Consider the following 24,887-nt stretch of genomic DNA (forward strand, 5'->3'; position numbering starts at 1 on the left):
CTAGGTGTTGATGACTGGTGGAGTTAGTAGGACGAGAACAGTCTTTGCTGACGTTACGCTCACATCATCGCAAATGTCAGGTCTCAGTTGGGTCTTAACAGCGCTCGGGTAACACACCAGGACACAGATTCAGATGATAAGAATTCCCTCGGGGATTTCTGCTTTGCAAATGTGACGCAATTTACAGCCTCACTGACTTTTCTCCATAGCAAAGTATAATTATTTATATAATTGCCATTTTCTGTACCAGCCAAATAACCACAGCGATGACCGGACAATGACAGCTGTACTTCTGTGGGCCAAACATCCAGAAAGTATGCAGTTTTACAGTAAGCATACATTGTCTGTCTACACCATGGGAGACAGACTAATGAGAAAAGCATTTGTTTATTTTATTGACTCTCATTAAAGCCAACTGGGTAGAGATATGTAAATACCAAATCAAATGCCCTCTGTGAGGCTTACAGCCAACAGAGGGTGGTCGAGTTCAATCAAGTCGAGGCTTGGATTATGTTTAAGGCTTTGGAAGGAAATGTGATTAAACAAATGGTAAGACGTGATAATGATGATTATGATAAGTGCTGTTTTAGGGTGTTGTTGCTGATGATGATAATCATCATGCTGATAATAATAAAAATGCTTATGCTGATGATGGCAGTGGTGGAGGTCAAGGAGAATAAAGAGTATTAAGAGGATGTTGATGTGATGATCATGATGATACTCTACACATTTTCAAACTTTATGAATACATTTTGTACAATAAATCTGTGTTTTAACATTAAAAACCCAAATCTCTCTGGTTAATCGCCTGTGTTGCTCATTAGAATGCTTATTCTTTTTTCATGTAAAAGAAGCCTGTGGACCTCAGCAGGGCTTTCTGGATGGCTCAAAGTTGCACTAATGAATTATATTTAAATAATTTGCATTTACATGGTGTTTCCGGTCCCAAGTTCCTTTTTAGACAAACTGAACTCATACCTCTATGTTGACTGACAAGTGGGCCAGCTGAAAAAGACTCTGTTCTCTTGGTTTTCACATTGTCACTCCTGTCACTTGAAAGAGGACGCAGGTGTCTTTCTAGTCAGCTTCAGCTTTGTCCCAGTTCCTTCTTTGTTCACAGTACAGTTCCTTAAATAACGTCTTTAGGATTGGCACAATGAGAATACTTCTCAACTCAAAGGCTTACATCTCTGTGGAGTCTGCTTGATCTTATTTAGTCTTAAATACTTTTTTTTTTTTTTTTTTACTTTGAAACAATAATACTTTGCTGTCCTCCATGTGACAGAGAGCTACAGCCAGATTTTGTCTCTCAGACCACCTCCCTTGGAGGTCTGAGTTCAGTTATTTTCAGAGAAGTGTATTTAGTGTGGGGTAAACAGACATTACTTTGAATTTCTGAGACCGATGTTGTAATGCTTACTTGATAATTGTTAAATCATGCTTAACTGTGGGGTGTCCTGGTTGTGAAGAGAAATGCCACAACAATGAAACTACAAAGTAGTGGCAGCCCTGTTTCTACACCACACCAGGAATCATCGCATCTGCCCTTTTCTGTGTTTGGCCCGTAGTGAATGTGATCTTGTTGGTTGCGTTTCTTCTATCCTCAGTCCAGCAATCTTTATCGCTCTGTTCTGTTCCAGGCTTGGAGACAATGAGGTCTTTACTCCTGTCGTCAGTGGCCACATAGGACTCTGTACGATCCACCACATTTGAATCATGGAAAGACTGAGGGTCTGTTTTCGTCTCTCTTTTATCACTACCTAAAACAGATCCTTTGAATGCGTAATCCACAGCTTTGTTGTCTTTGGATGAAGAGATCTCTGTGGAACCAGCTGCTTTCTTGACATTGGATGAAGGAACCTCTGTAGAACTCAGAACTGTCTTGTCCTTGGATGAAAGGAGTTCTGTGGAAGCCATGGGTTTCTTGTCATTGGATAAAGATAACACTGTGGAGCCCAAAGCTTTCTTATCATTGGTTGACGGTAGCTCTACAAAACCTGCAACTTCCTTGTCACTGGATGAGGAGCTTTCTGTAGAACCCACACCTTTCTCCTCATTGGCTGTGAAAGATTTTAAAGAACTCAAGGATGTCTTGCCGTTGTAAGAAGAGAGCTCTGTGGAACCCAGTGCTTTCTTGTCATTGGATAAAGGCGGTTCTACAGGACCCACAACTTTCATGTCAGTGGATGAAGATGTGTCAAGACAGTCTGACTGAGATTCTGTCGATTTTACAGATTGCCACTCATTTAATGTTGAAATATTTACATGCTTTTTTCCCTCGAGATTAGTTGGACCCACATCCTTCCTGGCACTGGAAGGAGAGGTTTCAATGGGATCCATGGAAAAGCTGAAATCAGCTTGGCAGTTAGTGTCAAGGGGATCCTCTGCGTTCCTGCCATTGGCTGCCATTGTGTCATTTCCATTATCCTTTGTGACTGTACCAGTTTCAGTAGTGAAGGTGGCTCTCTTGGCTTTCTCATTGGTGCCATTGCTTTTGGGCTGGGAGGTTCGTGGGTCCCGGACGGTGCTGTAGTTGGCCTGGATCACTGACAGTGTCCTCTGGTTCGCTTCTAGTCGCTGGCAGCGGTAAAGCCCGCGAAAGGCCGAGCGGAACTTCTGGGACATGACATTGTATATGATGGGGTTGATGGCACTGTTGGCATAGATGCAGGTCCTACAAAACAGAAGGAACCAGGCGTCCAGGTAGGGCGTTGACACAAAGGAGTTGATGAGAACTAAGGTTCGGTAGGGCATCCACAGCAGGGCAAACAGGATCACCACCACAGCCAGCATCTTAGTCACCTGCAGGTGAGAAGAGAGGTACATTAAAGGGCCACATGTCAAATGAACTGTGATGCACTAGCATAACAATGAACGAGACCCTGGTCAAAACAACAGGCCAGGCTATATAGTGATAATGCGCTAGTGTTTCTTAAAATCAAGGCCCAATTGTTTCTGGAATGAGGTTGCTTCCCATTGCAAGGATGTTGGGACACACACACACACACACACACACACACCACAAGATAAAATGCCCCAGCAACTTAAACCCTGTGGCACACCTTATGTAGCATAGGGGCTGCTAATGTTCTTTAAAGTAGGCTCCTGTTTGTGGTAATTGTAGTAATGTCTCATAATTACTGTGGTGGTGTTTTAGGATGAGTGATGTAAATCTGTAGCACTTCACCCAGTACATGGTTTCTATTACAGTGTCGAAAATTGATGAAAACAAATATGTAAGGCCCTAGAGCTTTCAAAGAGCCTCTGGGAACTCTGAGAACACATTGACATTCATCCAAAACAATACAACTGTGCAGAAATACATGGGCAGATAAACATTTGCACCCTCCAAAGCCCAGCGCAATATGGTCTGATGCATCATTTAAATTTCACTGATTAGCTCTGATTGTCACCAAAGTGTGTATGTGTGGGTGTCAATGAGAGAGAGAGAGAGAGAGAGAGAGAGAGAGAGAGAGAGAGAGAGAGAGAGAGAGAGAGAGAGAGAGAGAGAGAGAGAAGGACATTTGTGCGTCTGCATGTGTATGTGAATTTGTGACAGTGGTAATATGGTGTGTGTGTGTGTGTGTGTGTGTGTGTGTACACATTCTGTATGTTAAAAGAGGGTTCTTCTTTGTTAACTGAGATGCTTGTACTGTAAAAGACAGTGACAAGGAAAATGAAGGAAAGGAAAGGAAAAGAAAGGGGAAGATGATAAAATGAGGAAGAAAAAAGGAGGGAGATGAGTTTTATTTCATAAAATTCTAAGCAAATATTTGTTAGAACAGCAAACATCATACTATCATATCATACAACATAAACAAAACTCAGCACAAGGCACAACACAGCACAGGCAACATAGCATAGCAACAGAACAAGATGGACAGCAAGTACATTCAGACACAACAAATTGCAAAGTGTGGACAAGTGTGTGTGTGTGTGTGTGTGTGGGCATGTGCGTGTGCGTGTGTATAAAACCCCTGCACCTCTCAAACCCCCACGCACCCTACCCCCCCACCATGGGCCGGTGACCATGGTGACGGCTCAGACATTCCTGAACCGTGGTGAGACAGAGAGGGAATAGAGCCAGTCAGCCTATAAGGTTGCAGTGATTAGCCTTATCAGTCGCCAACAATGCTACACCTTCCCTATCCAGCCTCACTCCATCTGCAGCCCCCACCCCTCCACCCACCCACCTTCCCCACCTTCACTGTGCCATAATAATTTTGTTGAAGCATGGCTGCCTTTTGCTCTGCTCCATTTTTTTTTTTTTAAGATCACAGTAGAAAAAAAGGAGAAAAAACAACAACAAAGTCAGGCGGGCTGATACGACGTATCATGCACATGCCTCTCCTCCGCTAAATGCTATTTGAGATAAGGGTCTCTGTCCCTGCCTTCAGCAGCGAGCTGGTGACAGCCACCTCGGCAGGTAGATTAAAAGGGAAAATCGCTGCACAACAAAGCGTTTAATTGAACAGGGAGGAGGCAGAGAGGCACGCTTTCTAATTATCTCAACGCTGCGATAATGGGACAAAACGCATCAGGGTGACATTTTGAATATGCATATTATTACTGTCACTATGCAGCAGCAGGTTACGGGGCTCCAGTATGACAAAGCATGGCATCCTTCCAGATGTCTGGTGAGTGAGCAGTCCGAGATGAACAAGACTGTCCGCTGAACCAAAGAATTCACATTTCGCTCCAGATGCTGGGTGGTGATATTGAGTTGCCCCGAGCAACACTGACCAAACATACCTATCTCTTTTCCTAAACATGCACTTGAGGAGATCACAAACACCAGAAAGCTCTCAGAGATTAAAAACTGTATAATAATCTCTCAGCACACTGCATTTCATCCCCAAGTATAAAACTGCCATTCTTTGGTATACAGAAGTTTATCAAACCCAATCTGATTGAATTGGCCTATCAAATGATGAATGAAGGAGCATGAAGTGCCTACTGAAGAACTGAGAGGGTAAAATCATCTGCCGTATTAAGCGCACTTCAATGTAAATCCCAAATCACATTATGCAAATCTTATGCTCTTAAATTGAGCCCCTTGAACACAATAGATTAAGATCTACTCTCTGCTCTTGCATGAGTTCAGACTCACCAGCGACACACTCACTCACTCACACACACACACATACACACAGACACACACACTCACATTTATAGATAGAAACACCCATCAAATTAGGAGATAATACGCTGAGCCATTACAGGTATGGGAAGTATCAATGCCTTTTATCAACCTCTATTGGTGACCAGTTGGAACTACATCAACATCCCTACAACAAGTCTCTGGTAAAAACTGTGATGGCCTGGAAAAGCTTGCTAATTAGAGCAGAGATCCAACAAAAATGAAGAAAGTGAAGCGGCAAGATGTCAACCTGCTAAATGCTGGAATAGAAGTGCTCCGTAATTTAATTTGTTGGCTTTTAACCTTCATCGCTGAAATGTGCTGTGATGCCGGCTGCACCGCTCTCCATGGAAAATCAGTTCAAAATGCCAGAGGGAGGGACAGTGGGTAGGTGCTGGGCGGAGAAATGTGCCTTGAACAGGGTTAACTGAAAGCCAGAAAACCCAGCAGCTGGCCATGTAATCACTGGCTCACCGGTATTGATCAACAGCCCTATCAACCCCTGCAGATAAATGATGGTCATTTTGTGCTGGGCGGTAGTAAAAATCTTTTCTTCCTTTAAACTTGTCTGCCTTTCATCATTGCCCAGCTCTTCACAGCTGCCACAGTCCCTGAGCTGCACACACTTTATGTTTTTATTTCAACTCTGAAACATGCGTGTGGGCTCCTCAGTCCATTCCATCCAGTGAACTGCCTGCTTTTTACCAATAACAAACACCCAAACAAGTTTTCTTTGCTGTCCTAAGAAATATGAAATAAACATATTTTGTGACACGTTGGTCACTGTGGAATCCACAGGCAGGTAGAACATCTTAGAACCCCTTAGCGGTTTACATGCTGCTGCAGCTGCTTTTTCCTGACCTGAGTGCATTACTATTGGCTGATTACATGTTTAAAGGGACAGTACACCAATTTGACAAGATTTTATTTCACTTATTGTTAGCTGTTATTTAGGATAGTAGTGCAAATATGGGCAATAGTTTTACTCAAATGACTGTTTATGACTGTATTTTTCCTGTTATCAAAATCCAGAAAGATCTGGTAACTTGTGCAGTTCCTGTATCACTCCATGCCAGAGGAGCAGTAGTCACCACAGAGATGGGGAAATAGGTTGCTTGAGTTGTTTTCTTCATTAAACACATGTACGCATGTTGGAGGACAAAAATAACAACTTTTTCCAGAGAATTAAAAGATAGCTGCTCTGTAATATTGTGACTTTTGTCTTTTCCTCTGTCACACGTTGCATGAACCTTTCAGGCACCTGCCGGCCACCTTAACTGAGGACCGGCACAGAGAGCTTAGACCACACAAGATAATACTGCATTTTTCAAAATGGGTGAACTATCTCTTTAAAACTTGGTGGCGGCAGAACTAGACGTGTCAAAAAGTTACAAGAAAATGTCCATAGTGTAAATGATTATATTCATACTCATGACCCCCCTGCAGACATGATGCATTTCATCTGGAGCAGTGAACATCTTACTTGGTTCCGCTTTAACTTATGGGGAGAGCTATTGGCTCACAGGACTATTTATGTGCTAATCCTCTGTGAGCCATTTTGGCGATGGATTATGTCTCATGCCATTCTGCATTTTTGTCATAAATGGATGAACTGTGGTCTCACTTAGACAATGAACAATCACTGTAGGCACTGAGTGTATTTTGGAGTGCACTGATGACTCTCTTTATGTACAAGATTAATTCCCCTTGGGGCTACTAAAGATTGAAAAATTATCTACTCTACTCTCTGTGATGTGCTATCTAGTAAAGCAGGAATTGCATAAAGATAATCTATGACTGTACGGTGCCTGATGAGTTCCTGATGAGGCCTAATGGCCTTTCTCTTGGAAACAGAGACACCTTTAATGAGTGTCAGGTTGACATATCAATGAATCTATTCACATTTATTCTATCATGGTAATTGAATGAGCAGTGGCAGTCCATCCTGAAGAATCATGAAGAGCATGAAAGTAAATGCTTTGATAGTACAGTCCCTTGCATTATGATGTGATTTTCTCATTGAACATATTTGTTTTAATTCTTTCTTCTATTTGGAAAATTGCATCACAAGGCTTTATGCATTGAACATATTTGCATAGAGCAAATTCCTGATAGACACGTCTTTAAAAAAATATACCTTCCTTTCCAGTTTTGTAAATTTTCTTTTGCCAGTTTGCCACGTCCTTCCTATTCTCTTCCTATTTCCACCACGATCTACCTTTTCTTGTTGGAGTTTCAAGGAGATGTCGCAAACCAAACAGTAATTTTTCCATTTCAAAAAAATAATATTTTACTTCAAAACCATGAATGTAAGGGACTCTGGTTTTAGCCATTTGCTAGTGATGGCCTCTTTACTTGCCACATTTTGAGGAGATATGTATTCTGTTTGTCCTCGAGGTTCACAATAACATATAAATAATATAATAATAAAAAATAATCAAAGAAAACACATTTGCTGCTATCCAATGCATAAGTACAGGACCAGCTCTGTTGTACCGCAAGCCGATGCAATACAAGGTTTTACAAAATAAAATTAACTCAAGTGCATGCATTTCAGTTCAACTCTGTTTTCATAAAGCTCAGCCTTGCACAAACACCTGAACTGATTTTTCTCAGTTATAGAACACCCAAACAATTTCTGAGGTTTTTAGAAAAGTGCACAGATTGAAGAGAAGATGTGATATATTTTAAACAGTAAAGACACAACAGAAGACATTTCACATTATTTATATTCTGGCACAAAGTATTTTTGGAGAGAAGGGGAAAAAATGCTGAAAAAATGAAAAAATGAAAAAACTTGAAAACTGATGAAGTCAATTTTTAAAATGTAACTTCAGTAAATGGTGGAGGAAAATGAAGTTTAAGGACAGAATTAATCTAGGTATTCTAATATCTATAATAATAGGTTTTGCTCAGTTGCAGTCTTGCTCCACTAGATGCACACTGATATGTATCTCTGCCTTTTTTGGGGGTTGGTAAATAGTAAATCCCCCTGTGCAGTGGTGGGTCTGCACTATATAGCTGTGTATCTGCACCTCTACACCCCTGTCTGCAGATAGACAGGATATATATGTCTGGCTATTTTTAGGTAGATATGACCTACATAAATCCCCCTGCCCAAAGGTGAGTATATGTCATATACTGATGTATATGCATCGCTATACCACTGCACAGAAGTGATTAGCGTCCTCAGTTCCACATTGCATGTATTTGGTAGGTGCACCAATTCACAGAACTCACACATCAGGTAGGAAAAGTTGTTTTTCATTGTTTTTTTATGCCTGCAGGGAACAAGGTGTTACGTATGCAAATGGTAACCTAGCTGCCACCAGAAATTGCATAAAGTCATTTCTTCTGCCTCATTGATCATTCAGATTGTATGAACATCTTTGCCCTGCTGGGAGGCAGGGCCTAAGGATGGAGGTCTGTCTGTCCGTGCATTAACAAAATATTGGCTTGAATACAATAAATTAAACTCTATTGGACAGATTACCGTGAAATTTGCACATTTGTGTTCCTCTCAGGATGACCTTTCCTGTAGCGCCATCCTCAGGCTAAAATATCAAATGTGTGCACGGGATATCACCAAATCTAGTTAGCTTATTGCCATGATATTTGATGAGTGCATTCATACTCCCCAAAGGAAGAATCCACTTGATTTTGATAACCCCATTACCTTCCCTCTAGCACCACCCTTATGCCAAAATGTCAAATTTGATATCTCAAATGTACAAACCTCACTCTCCCTTAATGCTTTTTATGCAACATTAAATATTAAAAACCCTCTGACATTCAGAGAGAGAAGGCTATTTTCAGCAGCAATTCAAATTAGAAAGTACCACTTACTCTTTGATGAAAAAGAGATTTCTATTGACTTGATATTCATCAACAATAACTAGTAATAAATAAATAAATAAATAACAACCAAAAAAAAAAAAAAAAATAGAGAAAGTGAATTCTCATACTTCCAGGCTGAATCTATAACTGCAGTTTAGTGTCCATCAAGAACTTATTTTCTGGGGGGGAAAAAATCTATCAAGCTTTCACAAAAAAAGAAGCCATAATATAGACACCAAAGTATTCCCTTCTGGGCAAAAGAGACCTCATCCTCCCTCTCATGAGGGAATAAAGGGATATACAGGTGAAGTCGCTCAAAACCAAACAGCCTGACGGAATATAATATATATCCAAGAGCACAGAGTCAAAGCCGCACTACGGCGAAATGCCACACAATATGGGATAGAGACCTTCTCTGTAAGAAATCTCTTTGCACAGTCTGAGGGAAAGAAGCCATTAGAGGCACAGTTGCCCTCAGGGCCTTGAAACAGACAGGACAGAGAGCCAATGAAAGAAGGCTTATCTGAGGCAATAGACAGCAGAAGCATCATCACCAAGCTGTGTAGAGAAAATTCATGACCCCTGTAATCCCTGCAGATCACACACACAGCCAAAGACCAGGCCTAGGTCAAATGCCACTAAAGCTATCGTATAGCAATTACCTGACGGATAAAACAAGATGGAACAACGAGAGAGGGGAGCGAGGAAGGGGTAATTATTGGATAACACACACACACAAACCTGTTTCCTGGACGACAGTGCGCTCTTCGGCCGGCTCTGGCGCCCCCCCTTCCCTGGTTCGGAGGCATCCCGGCAACTTCTACGCAGGGCGGTGGCACTGGTATCGGCATGGCTAGGTAGAGGGCTGAGGGGACACAAGACAAATTTTTAAACCATTTACGCCGGTGGAGAATGCTGAGAATGCTTTTCAATTAGCTGGTTGGCCGAGAGACTGAATGTGTTTGGAAAAGGATGGAATGAGCATTGCAAGTTGTTGCAGAACTACCACTCTTATATCCGAATAAAGGGTTCAAGAAAGCCTGTGAACATGTTGTTGTGAAAGAAGATACAAGTGTTTTTGGACTAAAAGCCCCTTTATTTTGGACAGATGAAGGCTGTCGATATAAGATCATGAACTGGCTGGAAAAAGCATCTTGCCTATGAAGGTCCAGTGTGGGCACACCATCGGAGTTTACCACTTTAAAACAATCTCCAGGCTACATCGGGACGCTGTAGGGAAGACATCAACTGATATATCAGTTCGCTGTTGTGCCAATGAGAAAACTATGTAGGGACGACATCTAAAATTGATCAATTTGAAGTTGGGTAGGCTATCAGGGTTGTTAGAAAAGCATGCAGACATAAAAAAAAAAAAAAAAAACTACATTGAAACCCAGGATAACAGCATCAACATCAATAATGTAGAATCAAACCTATACACAACCAGTTTAGCATTAATCCATTGTACAAAAAATACGGTAGTCAATTAAACTGCATGACATCCATATTGTCTGGCTGATATCTTATTTTTAATATTCACCTCCGTATATCGGTTGTGTTTTCCTCTGTGTTTTGCGGATAAAGATTGAAAATAAGTCACGGCAGTTACCTGAGGTAGAGGATTCGTGCTATCAGCCCATAGAGCACAATGGCTAGCAGCAATGGGACGACATAGAAGATGGCGAAGTCGATGAGGTAGATGGGCAGGTAGAGGTCCCGTTTCACTTTGTAGCCACACTGGATGTGTCCGTCCTGGCTGACCTGAATGTCATACAATGGTCATAAACAACCACTGCCTCACAAAAGTCAATGCTATTTATTGAACATTTTTCCATGTTTCGATGCTTTAAAAGCCTGTCAGCCGTATTCCTCTGACCTGAATATCGACCAGGAAGAACCAGAGCATGCAGTAAACACAGGTGAAGATCCAAACACCGGTGATGATCCGCTTGGCCCGGGACACCGTGCACACCGTCTGAGCCCTCATTGGATGGCAGATAGCAATGTACCTGCAGATAGCAGAGGAAACACATTGTAATACAGGTTCAAGGTAGGTGTAGCTATTACTTTTAGTGTTTTGCATGCAGAGGCACCTGCTCTAAAGGTAAATTTCATTGCACGCTTTATGCAGCATCTTCCAGTTCAGAGATTCAGAGCTGTGATTTTGAATTACATCCCATTGTGAGCCGATAGTGTGCAGGTTTTCATTCCAAACATGACAGCAGCTCATTTGTCTCATTATTTCCCCATTATTTCCTCATTAGTCACTAGCCCCCCTTCTCCACTTGATGGTGTTAATCTGTGAAATGAGCCGATGGTACGTGACGGTACATGGCACTGATATCTCACACAGGAAGGCCAAAAATCAAGTTGGGAATTCAAACATGGCTGAAAGTGCTGATATATATGGTCAGTTTTGACTTTTAGCACATAAGAAGTTAAAGAATTGCTAATATGGACTCGGTTAGTGATCTTGGATTGTGTGTTACACATCAAGAGTGGCCTGTTTGTGCTATCATGTACCTACATAACAAAATTACAATAAAGGGGCGGCATGGCCCAGGAGGTCGACCGGTCATCTGGAAAAGGTCCTGGCACCTTGCCTCTGCCATCAGTTTGTGAATGTGTGTGTGTGAACGGGTCAGTGTGAGGCAGACATTGTAAAAAGCGCTATAGACATATTGTCCATTTACCATGTACAGTCCATACCACTTCAATGTGCACACATAAGAGTACAAAATACATGTGCAACTTGTGATACACTTTTTCATCTTCCACATAATCTTTACAGATTTTCAAAGTTTTAGAGTGGCTGCCCTGTGATTTGCCCAATTTTACCTCTGCAGAGGTAAAATTGAAAATTAAATTTTACCTCTGCAGAGGTAAAATTATTGTTGACCTGGTAAAATTTACTACTATGCAATTTAATAACGAGCGGACAACTGACACACAGACCCTGTGCACATGTAGATGCAGCAAGGCGGTGTGAGAAAGGGGGCAACAGCAGAATGAACTCAGAGAAGCGCAGTCCACAACAACAAGGCTGTAATGCCAAGTTGACACACTACACGACTGTCAGTGTGGTCAGATCTCTGTAGCGTTGACACGACACAACTTTGCTGTCTTGAATCGGGAGTCTTGAAGTCACTGAGCGACGACGGGGGGGTCACACATCACACAGATCTGTCACCGGGAGGAGGAATCCCTGGTGAGTCTGTCTGATCCCCAAACTACGCCGAGTCATCAAAACAGACTCGAGAAGTGACAGGGGAAATGAGTCGATGAGAGAATGGATTTGGAGATGCGGGCAGCAAATTGACTGGCCTGCAGAGAGGGCTGGAGATAAATAAATGAAGAGTTCATTTGCAAAAACAGATATCTCCATTTCAATCTATTAAAACTTTTTAAACTTTTTTGAATTGTATTCAAATTTGCTTTATATTTATTTCTATTTTTTATATGTTTATTTTGCCTGGCATAATGTTTATTATCCTAAATTATGCTTTGTGTGTGTGTGTGTATATGTGTGTGTCTACTCCAAGCAGTATCAGTGAAAAAGGTGTATTCATTTTAAGAATGGCTTTTATCTGTTTTTGCAAATGAACTCTTCAAATATTTTTCAGGGCTAAGTTGTGTGATGTGAACGATGTATAACCTGCACAGAGGTGTGACTGATAGCCAGTCGGCTGTTCGTTTACATCGAGCTGTAGCCAAACACGAGGGGTGGAGAAAAAAAATGAACAATGTTAGCCCAGTGTTAGCTGACATTACATCTGTATCTATATTCTTCCAACATTTAAAACTGTCACTAAAATAAAGTAACACAATGGCAATGGGCTACAGGCAAGAAAATGACTGATTGGCCTTAAAGACATGAAGAGCATTACCTGCAGTGACTTTCCGCATGAAAATGTTTGTCAGAATTCGGAGATAATTATGACATTAATTCACAAAAATGGTAATGCATGACACTGCAATACTTTTCTGACCAACATCACTGACCGTCTCTCCCTCCCTCACTAATGGAGGACCTACATGATTTGACCTACACAGTTACTGGATGGAAATTCATATGCAGTATAATGCCGAACTGAAAACATCCTTAAGTAAGCTCTCTCTCTCTCTCTCTCTCTCTCTCTCTCTCTCTCTTTCTCTCTCTCTCTCTCTCTCTCTCACACACACACACACACACACACACACACAAACTACACTACAACACTGAGAGTAATAAATAGTCGACAACACCCCCTTGGCTTGACTTTACTCTGTGTCAATACATGAAAGGTAATATTACCTAAACAACATCTGATTTGGCTTAATTTCTCAAAAGTCAATTATTAGTTCAATTTCGTCGACATGCATGCCAAAATTGCATGTACAAGGTGAGCTCTCCATAGCTCTCCATTTTACAACCAGACCCTGCTTCCCCATTCTCACCTCTCCACGGTGAAAGCGGTGATGGAGCAGGAGGAGACGTTGATGCCCAGGTACTGCAGGTATGTGATTCCCAGGCAGCCGGCGTGGCCGAACACCCACGTGCCGGTCAGACTGTCCGAGATGTTGGGCAGCCCTGCCGCCACCAGCACCGTCAGATCAGCTATGGCCAGGCTGACCAGATAACAGTTGGTCGGCGTCCTCATGTGGCGCGTGGTGAGGACCACGAGCACCACCATGATGTTCCCCACGATGCCGACGAAGCACACCAGCAGGACCAGGAACACCGACACAGTCTTGTACTCCAGGGATTCAGAGACGCTGTCACTGGGAGTCAGTGAGATGTTGGTCGGGGTGTCGATTCTAGAGCTCACATTGTCCGCCATGTCTTCTAACAGCTGACCTTTTTCTCCCCCCAATGTCAGCAAATCAGCCTAAGGCGGCACTCATTTAATTAAAGTAACAGGATGAAGGTCACAACTCTTCAACGCTCCCATGTTTCAATTTGAGTGCTGTTTTTTTCTTTTTTCTGTAATTCAGATTGTCACATGTCTTCATTTAAAGCAATCTCACTTGAAAGTAACATACTAGCTGTTGTTTGGAGGCACAGCTTTAACATCTCAGAGGTCTGAATGCACTCTTGCTCAAGAGGAAGAATCAATCCTGAATTTGCCCGTTGGGAGCATTTGATGAATGAGAAGAGGAAAGAGGTGATGTGTTTGCTACAGACTGTTCCTGCTGGACCATTCCTGCCTTACGTTGCAATTTCTAGCTGCCAGTTTCCTCTTCATCGTATGTTTTCCTTTGTTGTGCTGCAGGAAGGTTTAGATTTGAGGAGGAACAATGAAGAGCATGTTGATGGTAATTCACCCCTGGGCTTCAATTCCAACATCCAATCTGACAAAAGAGGCTTCCATTGATCGCCTGGAAAGGAAAATTGACAAACAGGGAATAGTATCCGCCTGCCTTTGGACTTCGGCTGTATGTGACAGCTGCCCACACACAAACACACATGGACTACGTCATATGTTAGACCACCATTGATGGCAGGAAGGGGTTGATAAATCCTACTAAACATTTACAAGTTGATTCAGCGAGAGGTAACTGAGCTTTAAAGCAATTACAAGGAACTTTTGTTTTGATTAGTTTGAATCTGGCGGCCCCTGTGGACAAAAGCGGAAGTGTTCCCCAGAATGAATGATCTGGCCTCGTTTTGAAAAGTGAGTCTAAGTAAGATGTCGACATAGCGCGTGAGAGGAGACTCTTCTGTTTGCATCCTGAAACGTGGCTATCTGCAGCTAACGCTCAAAAGCTTTGGCTTCACTCCAACAAAAAAAGATAACAACTCTGCAAAACATAACACCTGCAGCAAAGATATTTCATGAAAGGAAGGAAGCAGGAAAAAACACAGTAATGTCAGCTTCTCGCCGATGGTCTCGTTTACTCATGTAGGTCATATAGAATCATCAGTATTACACTGAGACTCTTTCATAACCAGTTAAAAACTCCTTGTAGTTGCTTTAATTGCCCAAACACCCAGACATTATGTAACACATCATCAACACACTGCAAAGAGCACACTCATATTTACCAACCTGGCTGGATTGTGATGTTTTATACCAAAAGAAACCAAAGAGATGGGAGAGGAGCTGGTGGGTCCGGCTTTCTCTGGACGTTGTGCTTCTCACTGTTGTTTAAGAGACTCTCGTTGGGATTTTTTACTTCCTGTGGGCAGAGGAGTGACCATATCCAAAACCACAGTTTCATTTGGGTCAATACAAATCTACCCTATGTTAATTAGTGTTACTACTCAGGCTGATCAGACAGGTGTAATTTGACATTAAAAAACTGCTGGTGCAGCTTTAAAGGACCACAACAGTGATTTTAAATGTTTGGCCCTTTTACTGTGATTTCCCCACTTTTTTCATTGCACCAAACCAACCCCTCAGTTTTCAAATATGACTTTTTTGGTTGAAACAGCAACTTTATCATGTTCTGTTTCTGCAGCTTGTCAATATTCATAAACTACACAACTGATAATTGGCTGTGTAAAGCAAACATTTCCCCAGGGGCTACCTTCTCGAAAGCTTCAGATTTGTTCAGATCACTCATCAAAACACAACAGTGCTGCTGCTTTTCGAAAAACTAATGGGGGCGACTTTATTATGGTGATGGGATACTGATGTGAAGAGAGTTTGAAGTCTCTGACAGTTCATTTTCACACTGTAGTGGAATACTACACTAAACAAGCCAAATCACTGGTATTGTCCTTTAATTTAGAGTCAAATTAAACTGTTCGTCATTTAGCTGGGGACTTCATGGAACCCCCTGGAGGTCTGCAGACCCTGGACTTGAGAGCGAGTGGTAAAAATCTCGCTTAATGCAGCTTTAATTGGAGCCACGGCCAATAGGATTTAATCAGTAATATTCAAATGAGGCATTTTAGTGCTGCAGACTGTGAGAACGGGGCATAAAAAATTCAACTCTAACACATTGCTTGAGATGTGAGCACATTACAAATATATGTTATTCATACAGTGTAGAGAGTCTTTACAGAGTAATGTTTCTGCTAATAATGCACTTCTAATGAATTCAGTTCAAGCAAAGTGCCCATCACGCCAGTACATCAAAACTGTTGCAGATAAAGCATTCCTGTTTAAAAAAAGAAAAAGAAGGAAAGACAGAAAGAAAGAAAAAAGCAAGCCGTGGTGAAACAGGATTATGGAAGTGCACGACTGTTATCAACTTTATATCATACAAGAACCCCCGCAGTGCTGAGGAAGGAAAGCTAATTAAGCAGTGTCCACGCTGTGAAACTCCTCCAGGTATCTGTTGCTCTTTTCACTCATCTCTCAGCCAGGGTACACATGTATTGGACCTTCCCTCTTGAGGGCTGCCTCTAATAAATTGAGGTGGACATGAGATGAAAAGTAATTTAGCTCCAGTATTTCGCCATTAGTCCAACTGCATCCGGCCTCACCTCCATCACACACACACACACCGTGCAGCTCTGCAGCCCTGATCTTATGCACATTTCTAACTTTCCATCATGAGTGGCGGCATTTCAGTGTCACTGTGATGTTAGTGGGATTCCTGTATTACCGTGATTTACATGCAAAGCAGCCACCAGAGCATTTTGATTTAAGAAAAGAATAAAGGGGATTAGCTATCAATTTAGCAGCTTCTGTAAATTTATACGTAATCTCTATGGCAATATCTGTGAAGTCCAAAAGCTCTCTCCAGCAGCCAAAAGCCAAAGAATTAAGAGTCAGTTTAATTAATTCTCCCAAAAAATGGTCTATGATTCCTCCCAGTCACTCATCACCAATGCCCAAATTTCCTACTTCATTTGATAAGTAGCAGCATCTGATTTTATTTCGTTATAACATCACAGTTTCATGTCTGAATTTCTTTAAGGACTGTACCAGTGGTTTTGCATGTTTAGGATAATATCCAGAAAATGTGTGCACTTCATCTTTCTGCTATTTTTTCCCCCAAATCAAGGATTTTAGAATGATCATTTTTTGCTTCCTTTATTCCTTTATGTCCTAGACCATGTAGTTTTTGGATTTCACCTTTGATTTTGATTTCCCTGAATATTGCTGGAAGAAAACTTTGACACACACACACACACACACACACACACAAAATTAAGCCAGGGACCTGCTAATATACAGTCATCTGGGGCATAAGTTCAACAAAACTTCAGTTCAATCAAACTTCCAAGCCGGCTTGTGTCAACTAAATTTCTGGGGACGAAGTTGAGCAATGACGACAAATTATTATCATGTGGTCAGTATAATTAATGAGGTCATGAACTATCAGCTAAGCAAGAACATTGGTCCTAAATGTTCTCTGATGGGATTTTTTTTTTTTTTTTTTTTCAAATAAATTACGGTGTGGGTGTTTCCCCTGCTCAGCAACCAGGTGAGTTAGAGCGAGACGCTGCAGCCTGAGCCCTGCTGGAGCTGCTGGGTGAGCATCAGGAGGACCCAAGCCCTGCCGCAGCACCAGGAGGACCAGAGCCAGCCAGAGCTCCAAGAGGACCCGAGCCCTGCTGGAGCTGCTGGGTGAGCACCATGAGCACCCAAGCCCTGCCATAGCACCAGGAGGACCTGAGCCCCACTGGAGCACCAGGAGGACCTGAACCCTGCCGTAGCACCAGGAGGACCTGAGCCCCGCCGGAGTGCCAGGGGGACTGCGGCTGCACTGAAGGGCTCTACCTGGACATGAGAGTGAAGCTCACACATAAAGGATAAAACAAACAGGAGCATATGTGTGTGTGTGTGTGTGTGTGTGTGTGTGTGTGTGTGTGTGTGTGTGTGCGAGTGTATGCAAAGGCAGAAACAGAGATTGGGTGTCTAGTTTGACAGTTAATTCAGAGGACAACTGTCCAGTCATATTGGGATTTCTTCCTTCTTTTTCTTTCTTTCTTTCTTTCTTTCTTTCATCTGTCCTTCTTTCCTTTGTTCCTTCCTCCCTTCCTTCATTCATTCTTTTCTTTCTTTCCTTCCTTCTTTACTGTCTCTTTCTTTCTTTTTCCATCCCTCCTTCTTTCATTCTTTCCTTCATCCCTTCCTTTCTTTTTCTCTTCTTTCTTTCTTTCTTTCTTCCCTGCCTTCATTCCTTCCTTACTCTTTCTTTTCTTTCTTTCCTTCTTGCCATCCTTCCAGCCTTCCTTCCTTCCTTCCTTCCTTCCTTCCTTCCTTCCTTCCTTCCTTCCTTCCTTCCTTCCCTCTGTCCTTCGGTCCTTCCTTCCTTCCTTCCTTCCCTCTGTCCTTCGGTCCTTCCTCCCTGTCTCTTTCTGTCCTTTCTGTCTTTTCTTTCTTTCTTTCTTTCTTTCTTTCTTTCTTTCTTTCCATGCTTTTACTTTCACATATTAAATGGAAGCATTGCATTAGTCATCAGGCTCCATATCGCGGCTTAAACGACGACATTAACTGTAACATAATTCGTTTTAAACTTCATATCATCTGACATTTTGCAGTTATCTTGCAGGAGAAAACAAAGAAAATAAATCAAATCACCTACCTTGTCCATCTTTAGAGTAAACCTTCTTCCTTAGAAATTCCCTTAAGACTATCTCGCGCTTGAAAAATAATAATAATAATAATAATAATAATAATAATAATAATAATTTCCTTTGGTGTCAGTCGGTGGTTAAACGCGGCTCTGCAGAACAGACATGCCTTCACAGTTGTCTACCTGCCGGGCAGCCCCATGTCTACTACCTGATGAGCTGCGTCAAACGACATAGCGACTGTCCGAACAATACCTGGAAAAAAAAAAAGCGGTTCTGCCTTCAAAACAGCAGCGTAATATCCACAACTGTCCATATATGGCATCGTGGCTGGATGCTGGATCAACCCACCTACAGTCAGTCAGTTCACCCGCCTCCTCCTCTTACCTTGTTAGGCTCATTATGTGCATGTACAGTCAGGTGTAACTGGGACCGAAGTCTTGCAGGGAAAATTTGCTCTTTTTTTTCTTCATTAATTATTATTAAAACTTATTATTAAAAATTATTATTATTAAAAATTTGTTTGTGTTGTTGTGGTGCGTTATTTTTTATTTGTTTGTTCTTTTAAAAAAAATAATCAATTTATTTAATTTAATTTATGCTTGTCATGTGATCATGGACTGGAAGTAACAGTTTACCCACCTGTATTACAGTACATATATGGCTACAACAGTATGCTGTGAAAAAAATAATGAAAATTTTATTTATTTATTTATTTATTTATTTATTTATTTATTTATTTATGTACCTAAACCTGAATGCTATCACCGACATGACTTCATTTTTTATATATGTCCCGCAAATAGCCTACATTTTCATTTTTGCTTGATCTTTTTCTATCCATTCTGAAAGCTCATAAAACTGCATCATCTCCATGCTAAATACTACAATACTACACAGGCTGGTGCAGCACACGCCACACTTTGCCATAGCCAATAGGAGGAGGTGTACAGTAGTGGTTTGAAAGTTGCGGAGCTCTGAGCTGCCCAGCCTGGTGCTGCCGCTGTGCTCTCCTGTCAGGACTCATGTCTCCACCTTGTGTTCAGGGAAAAAAACAACTCCAGCTACACACTGAAATCATCCGGCATGGCTTACACATCGCAGGCTGCAGGGAGGGAAGGGGTGTCATAGTACAAAGTGTCACAGAGCAGGGGCTGGACTGAGGAAAGTCCAGTAGAAACGCAAAAGAATAAGGCATTCTACATCTTTTATCAGGATAGACAACAATATTTGGCCGCTCGGGCCTTCTTCACCTCTAAAATTGTTAATATGCACAGGTGTTATACAGGGCAGGGGCTCCCAAACATTTTCAAACTAGGACTCACCTGAAGAGGTACTGTTTGTCTTGAGACCTACCAGTTATTTTGTGAGGTAAAATAAAGTTAAGCTACTAAAGCACCTATATCCATCCTTTGGCTGAATTCTGTATTTGCTCAATATTTCTTTATGAAACACTGTCTTACATTCAATATGAGTAAAACAATAATAAATGTATTGTAAAATATCGTCTCTGAGGTGGCGGATGCATGCTTATGATGTTTCAGCCTCTGCAACAACGTTTCACAGCTTTGCATGTTCATCTCTGCTTGGTGGTTTGCCTGGTGCAAGTGGAGTAGAGATTACACACCATGGAGGATTTGAATGCAGTTCAATGATAAAGGCACTACAGTCGTTTTAAGTTGTTTTAATTGTACTGTGATCACTCATAGCCACAATACTTTCTATATTTTGCCCAATTATTCATTCACTCATTCATTCATTAACCTTTATTTAATCTTGGAAACAAAAACCCATCCCCATCATCAGCACTGATTCCCATCTCCACAGCTGCAAAATCTTGCTTGCGTTGCCCTGCCATGTGGGCTAACCAAGTCAAAACACACCTTTAGACATCTTGGGAAAAGATTTGGTTCTGCGATTTCTACTTGAACTTCTCAACTTGCCCTGACGTTTTCTCTGCTCATCTCCGCCTGGAGCTGCACAACCAAACAACAAGTCTCCCATCGAAGCACACAGCAAGCTTCACTTGTTCATTGGTGTCACATGAATCAACCGTTTGGCTGCCTGTACGCCTGCTCTAACTGAGTCTATTGGTCACCTCTAACAGCAAGCATCATAGTGTCCCCTATTTTAAGGCATAACCAATCAAACTCATGCACGTAAACTACAGTCCATACAGACATAATAATCATCGGTACATATCAAAAATAAGGATAAAATAAGGAATGATTAACTATGGATATAAAAACATCTCAAGATCAGTCTTGACAGAATTCAGCTGTACATCTACTGCAAACCTCATACGGCTACTTGTCTAGATCTGAGGAAGGTGTAATGTGAGACTGAAACCTCCTTGAAATAGCATAGACCTGTAATAGCTTTATCTAAAGTGCTAAAACACATCCAGTCACCGAGTAAACACGCAACCCAGTCATGTTGGGTTTGAAGAAGATCAGCCACAGCTCTGTCCTCTACATACAAAAACACATCCAGCATTCAAATGAACATACATGATCACATGCAAACATGTATCAGACATGAGGATCAGTGATCTACTGCAGTTTGCATTAGATCTGCAACAGCTGTATTGAGTTGAGTCATATCTATAGTGACTTACGCCTATTTTGTATCTATGTTTTCAAATGCATTGATGGTTATCATGTGTTTATGAATTGTACTGGTACATGAACTTTTTTTTTTTTTTTTTTAATTTTGGTTATTCATTTGAAAAAGGTGGGACATTATTATTACTGTGGGCAACTGGTGACTAGTAAATATAACCTCTGATGTGAAACCTGTGTGTACTAAAAAGTTTAGACCTGACGAAGGCCTGAGTGGCCTTCCTAATGAAGGTACCATGTAAAAAAAAAATGTGCAGCTTCAGTAAACTGAGAAATAGTTCACTGTAATTTAAGGCTGTGCTATATCTAATGCTTCTATAAACACCATCAACCCTACACACACACCTCAGCCCGTTTAATGGATTATACTCACAGCGGGGCTGCAACTGTGGCCCCCATCCCCACTATCTAAGATATTATAGCTTCATCCTATTTATCCAAATGAAATTCTGTTGGAGTTGTTGTATGGTCAGTGCTTTGAATCAAGATTCCAGACTGATTCCAGGGACATTTTTAACATCCAAATTAATCATATTTTCTCTTTTCTGTTTCCTTGTGAAATGCAAAGTAGTTTGAAAATGTAAGGCCTCCACTGATAATTAAGCAAATGCAACAACCTGAAAAGGTCGACTGTTCACCTAAAGAATGCACCTGCAGATGGAACCTGTGACAGGGGGTCACGAGTGGGCGTCTCTTTGCTTTGAGGGGTCATGAGACAAAGAGGCTGAGAACCACTTGCCTAAAGCAGCTTTAATTCACCAGTAATCCCAGTTAGAGCGTGATTTGAAATCATGCATTTCACTCTGCAGTGTGGTGGCTCTTATTGATCACTGTAACCTAACAAACACAAGACTGCGGGTTTGATTCTCACTCCTTTGATTCCAGGGATAAGCAGGTAGAGCAAATTAACCAATAACTGTATCACTCTTACTACTATTGCTGAGATTCTCCACATATTGTGCACAAAATGAAATAATAAACCAGCAACCAAAATCTTCTCATTTGAAAATACTTAGAAAGATAAGGAAGTCTGTGGAGTCTAATGTGTTTCTATTCGGGGATTTGAGAACCACCATTTCGTAAAGCGTGTTTGCACAGACTGCTCATTTCACTCCTTCATCTATGACATCTAGGGAAAAAGTGTGTTTGATGACTAACTAGTATATTATTCCAACCAAATTTAAATAAATGACACTTTAATGATTCTCCTCGGGGAAAATGGGCTATTGCAGCAGCAATCAGTACAAAGCAAAATAGGACATAAATAATAGAAGTCCTGGTGTGAATGTGCTCACAGTGTTGCTGGGAAAGAGCACAGTTTCAATGCATATGCAATGTACAACACGGTTATAAGTTTAAAAATGTCCCTCATATTTTCATTAGCAGTGACCACAGAAGAGTATACATAACCCTCTTATAGCAATATGTACAAATATATATGTGTACATTATGTCCAGTCATACCAAAGTGTACAAAGTAACAAGGCAAATTACAGCATTATTGTCATTATTATCACGCTTCTACTTTTTATTGTTGTTATTATTATAAACAAGCTTGTATAGTTCTAGTCATTTTAGTAACTGTGCAATGAGTATTAATAATGCATGTACTTTTGAAACAGGCCATATCATGTGGAAAAGAGACCTGACAGAACAGCACGCAGTGACAGTGATACAGAACAAGACAAGAGTCAAAAATGTTCAGCAACTGTACACCAAAGGAACATCATAAAACAACATCAGCTGCACATTTAACAATAGAGGTGTTTCTATGCATTTGTCCTTCCATTGAGCTCTGTAGCATGCATTCAGTGTTTACTCACTGCTGACATCTAGTGGTTGGTGGTGGTTAGGGTTCAGTGCTCAAGCAGAGGGAAGCAGCCACTTGTCAACTCTGCAACATGCCAATTTCTCATTCTATTCAGCTTCAGATTCAGAAATAGCATATCTTTTGAAGGTGCTCTAATGTCAATAAAGCTGTGTGAAAACGTGCAAATTTAGACTGAATGTTTATAATGATGGGGGAAAAAATCATTTGTTCAGTCAAAAGGAGCAGAATCAATTCTGAAACAAGGCTTATTTACGGTTTTTCCAAGACAAACAGCCTAATCAATAAAACATGGAATGAACTTGCAGCTCCCCTCTCCATCCACACACACAACGGTGAAATCATAATCAAATCACAAAACGGGATAAGGTTGATACGAGATTGAGGCTAGCTCAAGTAAATTCGTGAATCTGCAGATACCTAAAGAACTGTGCTCAAGACAGATTAAACTTCCCAGAGGCTTGGTTAAAAGAGGTAAAACTGCCATGAATGTAGGTCTGTGAGTGTACACCATTTCTGGGGTTTATTCATCTGCTCTCTGTGCCCATTTCTGGGCCGAGAGCAGAGGACATTAAAAGAACAATAAAGATCAGAGGTCATTTTTAGATCAACATGCAATAGAGGCTCTGAGCACAGCTGAGGTTCCTTAAGACGCTCTCCTCTGTCGCTTGCAGGTTTGTTGTTCTAAGAAATGTGGACACAATGGATGTGATCACCTATTGATATTGATGGGTCTGTGCTCTGAGATCATGCACGTGATAGGGGTCTGAGAGAGTCAGATTAAATGATGATTAGTGAGCGTGAATGGTGTAATGTCACATGGTTGGTGACCGGTTTGTGATTTAAGTGTCACATCAGTTGTATGACTGTCCCGTCCCGTCCCGTCCACCTGGATCATGAAACAGTTCACAAATTGTTTGTAGTGCTGTGTTTCTGTATCTCCTCTTCCTCTTGTCCAGCCCTGCCAGAAACCAGAAGCTGCTCTTCAAGGAGACAGAGAGGCAGATGTAGGAGAAACAAATCAAAATAATGACTCTGTTTTTCATCCAGTAAAGCTGCTGTGTTTGTTCTGTCGGATGTTGCCTCACTTTATGCTCTGAGTTGACTGATAAATGGTCAGGATGAAGAGCCGGTCTTCTTCAGATGAGCAAAGAAGTGAGCACTTTTTATTTTCATTTCTATTTTTAAGGTGAAACTCATGCAGATACTTTTATTTGTGAGTAGGCCGGCATAATTTTTTTTTCATACTTGTACAATGTGTCTAAAGTGAGATTGGCTGGGGAATGTGCTTATTCTGAATTGCACTTCATTATATTTTATATTTACACACGCAAGCGCGCGCACACACACACGCACGCACGCACGCACGCACGCACGCACACACACACACACACACACACACACACACACACACACACACACACACACACACACGAGTTAATGAATTAGGGGTCTCATTAGGATCTCATTCATTAACTCTTCCTCTCTCTCTCTCTCTCTCTCTCTCTCCCTCCCTCCCTCCCTCCCTCCCTCACTCCCGGGCTGTCGTACGTTGATGACGTCAAGGTAAATGGCCGCTCTTGCTGTTATCGTGTAGGCTTTTTTATTTTCTCCACTGTTGCGGCTCCAATAAACCGTATAATATTTATACTGTAGCGTGTAAGAGATCGTTTGAGAGAGACTGGGCAGACCGTGACGCAGCAGCCCTGTCTTCGAAGAGGTCCAGGCCGGCAAGGTGAATGGAAATGTGTGGCTGTGCGGGGCTAAGCTAACTGGCATAAGGGGAGGCTGCATTGTTATTTGAGAGCCAGGCGAGCATGCTACAAAATCCGATCACAGGGCGATATTCAGCGGCTGTTGCGGCAGCTAGTCCGCCGTTTACATGTTTATTCAATTTCAGAGAGTTGAGGTTCATCACAAATGCAGGATAATCTGTGGTTGTGCAGCTAGCTTTCCGCTGACAGGTTTCGGGCCTGTTGTGGCTAACTAGCGCGACCCAGCAGTGTTA

The 24,887-nt window shown here is 41.6% G+C and overlaps 2 protein-coding genes across 4 annotated transcripts in view; one reads left to right on the forward strand and one right to left on the reverse strand.

The window, feature by feature from the left end:
- Positions 1-1,515: 1,515 nt before the first annotated feature.
- trhr2 (thyrotropin releasing hormone receptor 2) lies at positions 1,516-13,797 on the reverse strand. The gene is made up of 5 exons (XM_030053376.1): positions 13,415-13,797; positions 10,854-10,986; positions 10,587-10,738; positions 9,719-9,842; positions 1,516-2,802 (listed from the first exon to the last, which is right to left on the reverse strand). Exons 1-5 carry the CDS (start codon positions 13,795-13,797, stop codon positions 1,516-1,518), a joined length of 2,079 nt encoding a protein of 692 aa, XP_029909236.1.
- A 10,600-nt stretch (positions 13,798-24,397) lies between these two features.
- Positions 24,398-24,887, forward strand: part of zc3h18 (zinc finger CCCH-type containing 18) — a 41,046-nt gene continuing 40,556 nt past the window's right edge. For 2 of the 3 annotated variants that reach the window (XM_030053755.1, XM_030053757.1), the window contains exon 1: positions 24,452-24,614. The gene's annotated coding sequence lies outside the window, so the exon portion shown is untranslated. The other variant, XM_030053756.1, reaches the window with a different exon arrangement.

This window comes from Myripristis murdjan, chromosome 6 (genome assembly GCF_902150065.1).
Source record: "Myripristis murdjan chromosome 6, fMyrMur1.1, whole genome shotgun sequence".
Classification (NCBI taxonomy): Eukaryota; Metazoa; Chordata; class Actinopteri; order Holocentriformes; family Holocentridae; genus Myripristis; species Myripristis murdjan.

Excerpts from the sequence above, each read along its gene's own strand:
- trhr2 (XM_030053376.1), bottom strand. The coding sequence starts at position 13,797 with ATGGCGGACAATGTGAGCTCTAGAATCGACACCCCGACCAACATCTCA. Across the intron at positions 10,739-10,853 it reads TCTTCCTGGTCGATATTCAG|GTCAGCCAGGACGGACACAT; the intron begins GTCAGAGGAATA and ends TATGACATTCAG. Across the intron at positions 2,803-9,718 it reads CACTGTCGTCCAGGAAACAG|GTGACTAAGATGCTGGCTGT; the intron begins GTTTGTGTGTGT and ends TCTCACCTGCAG.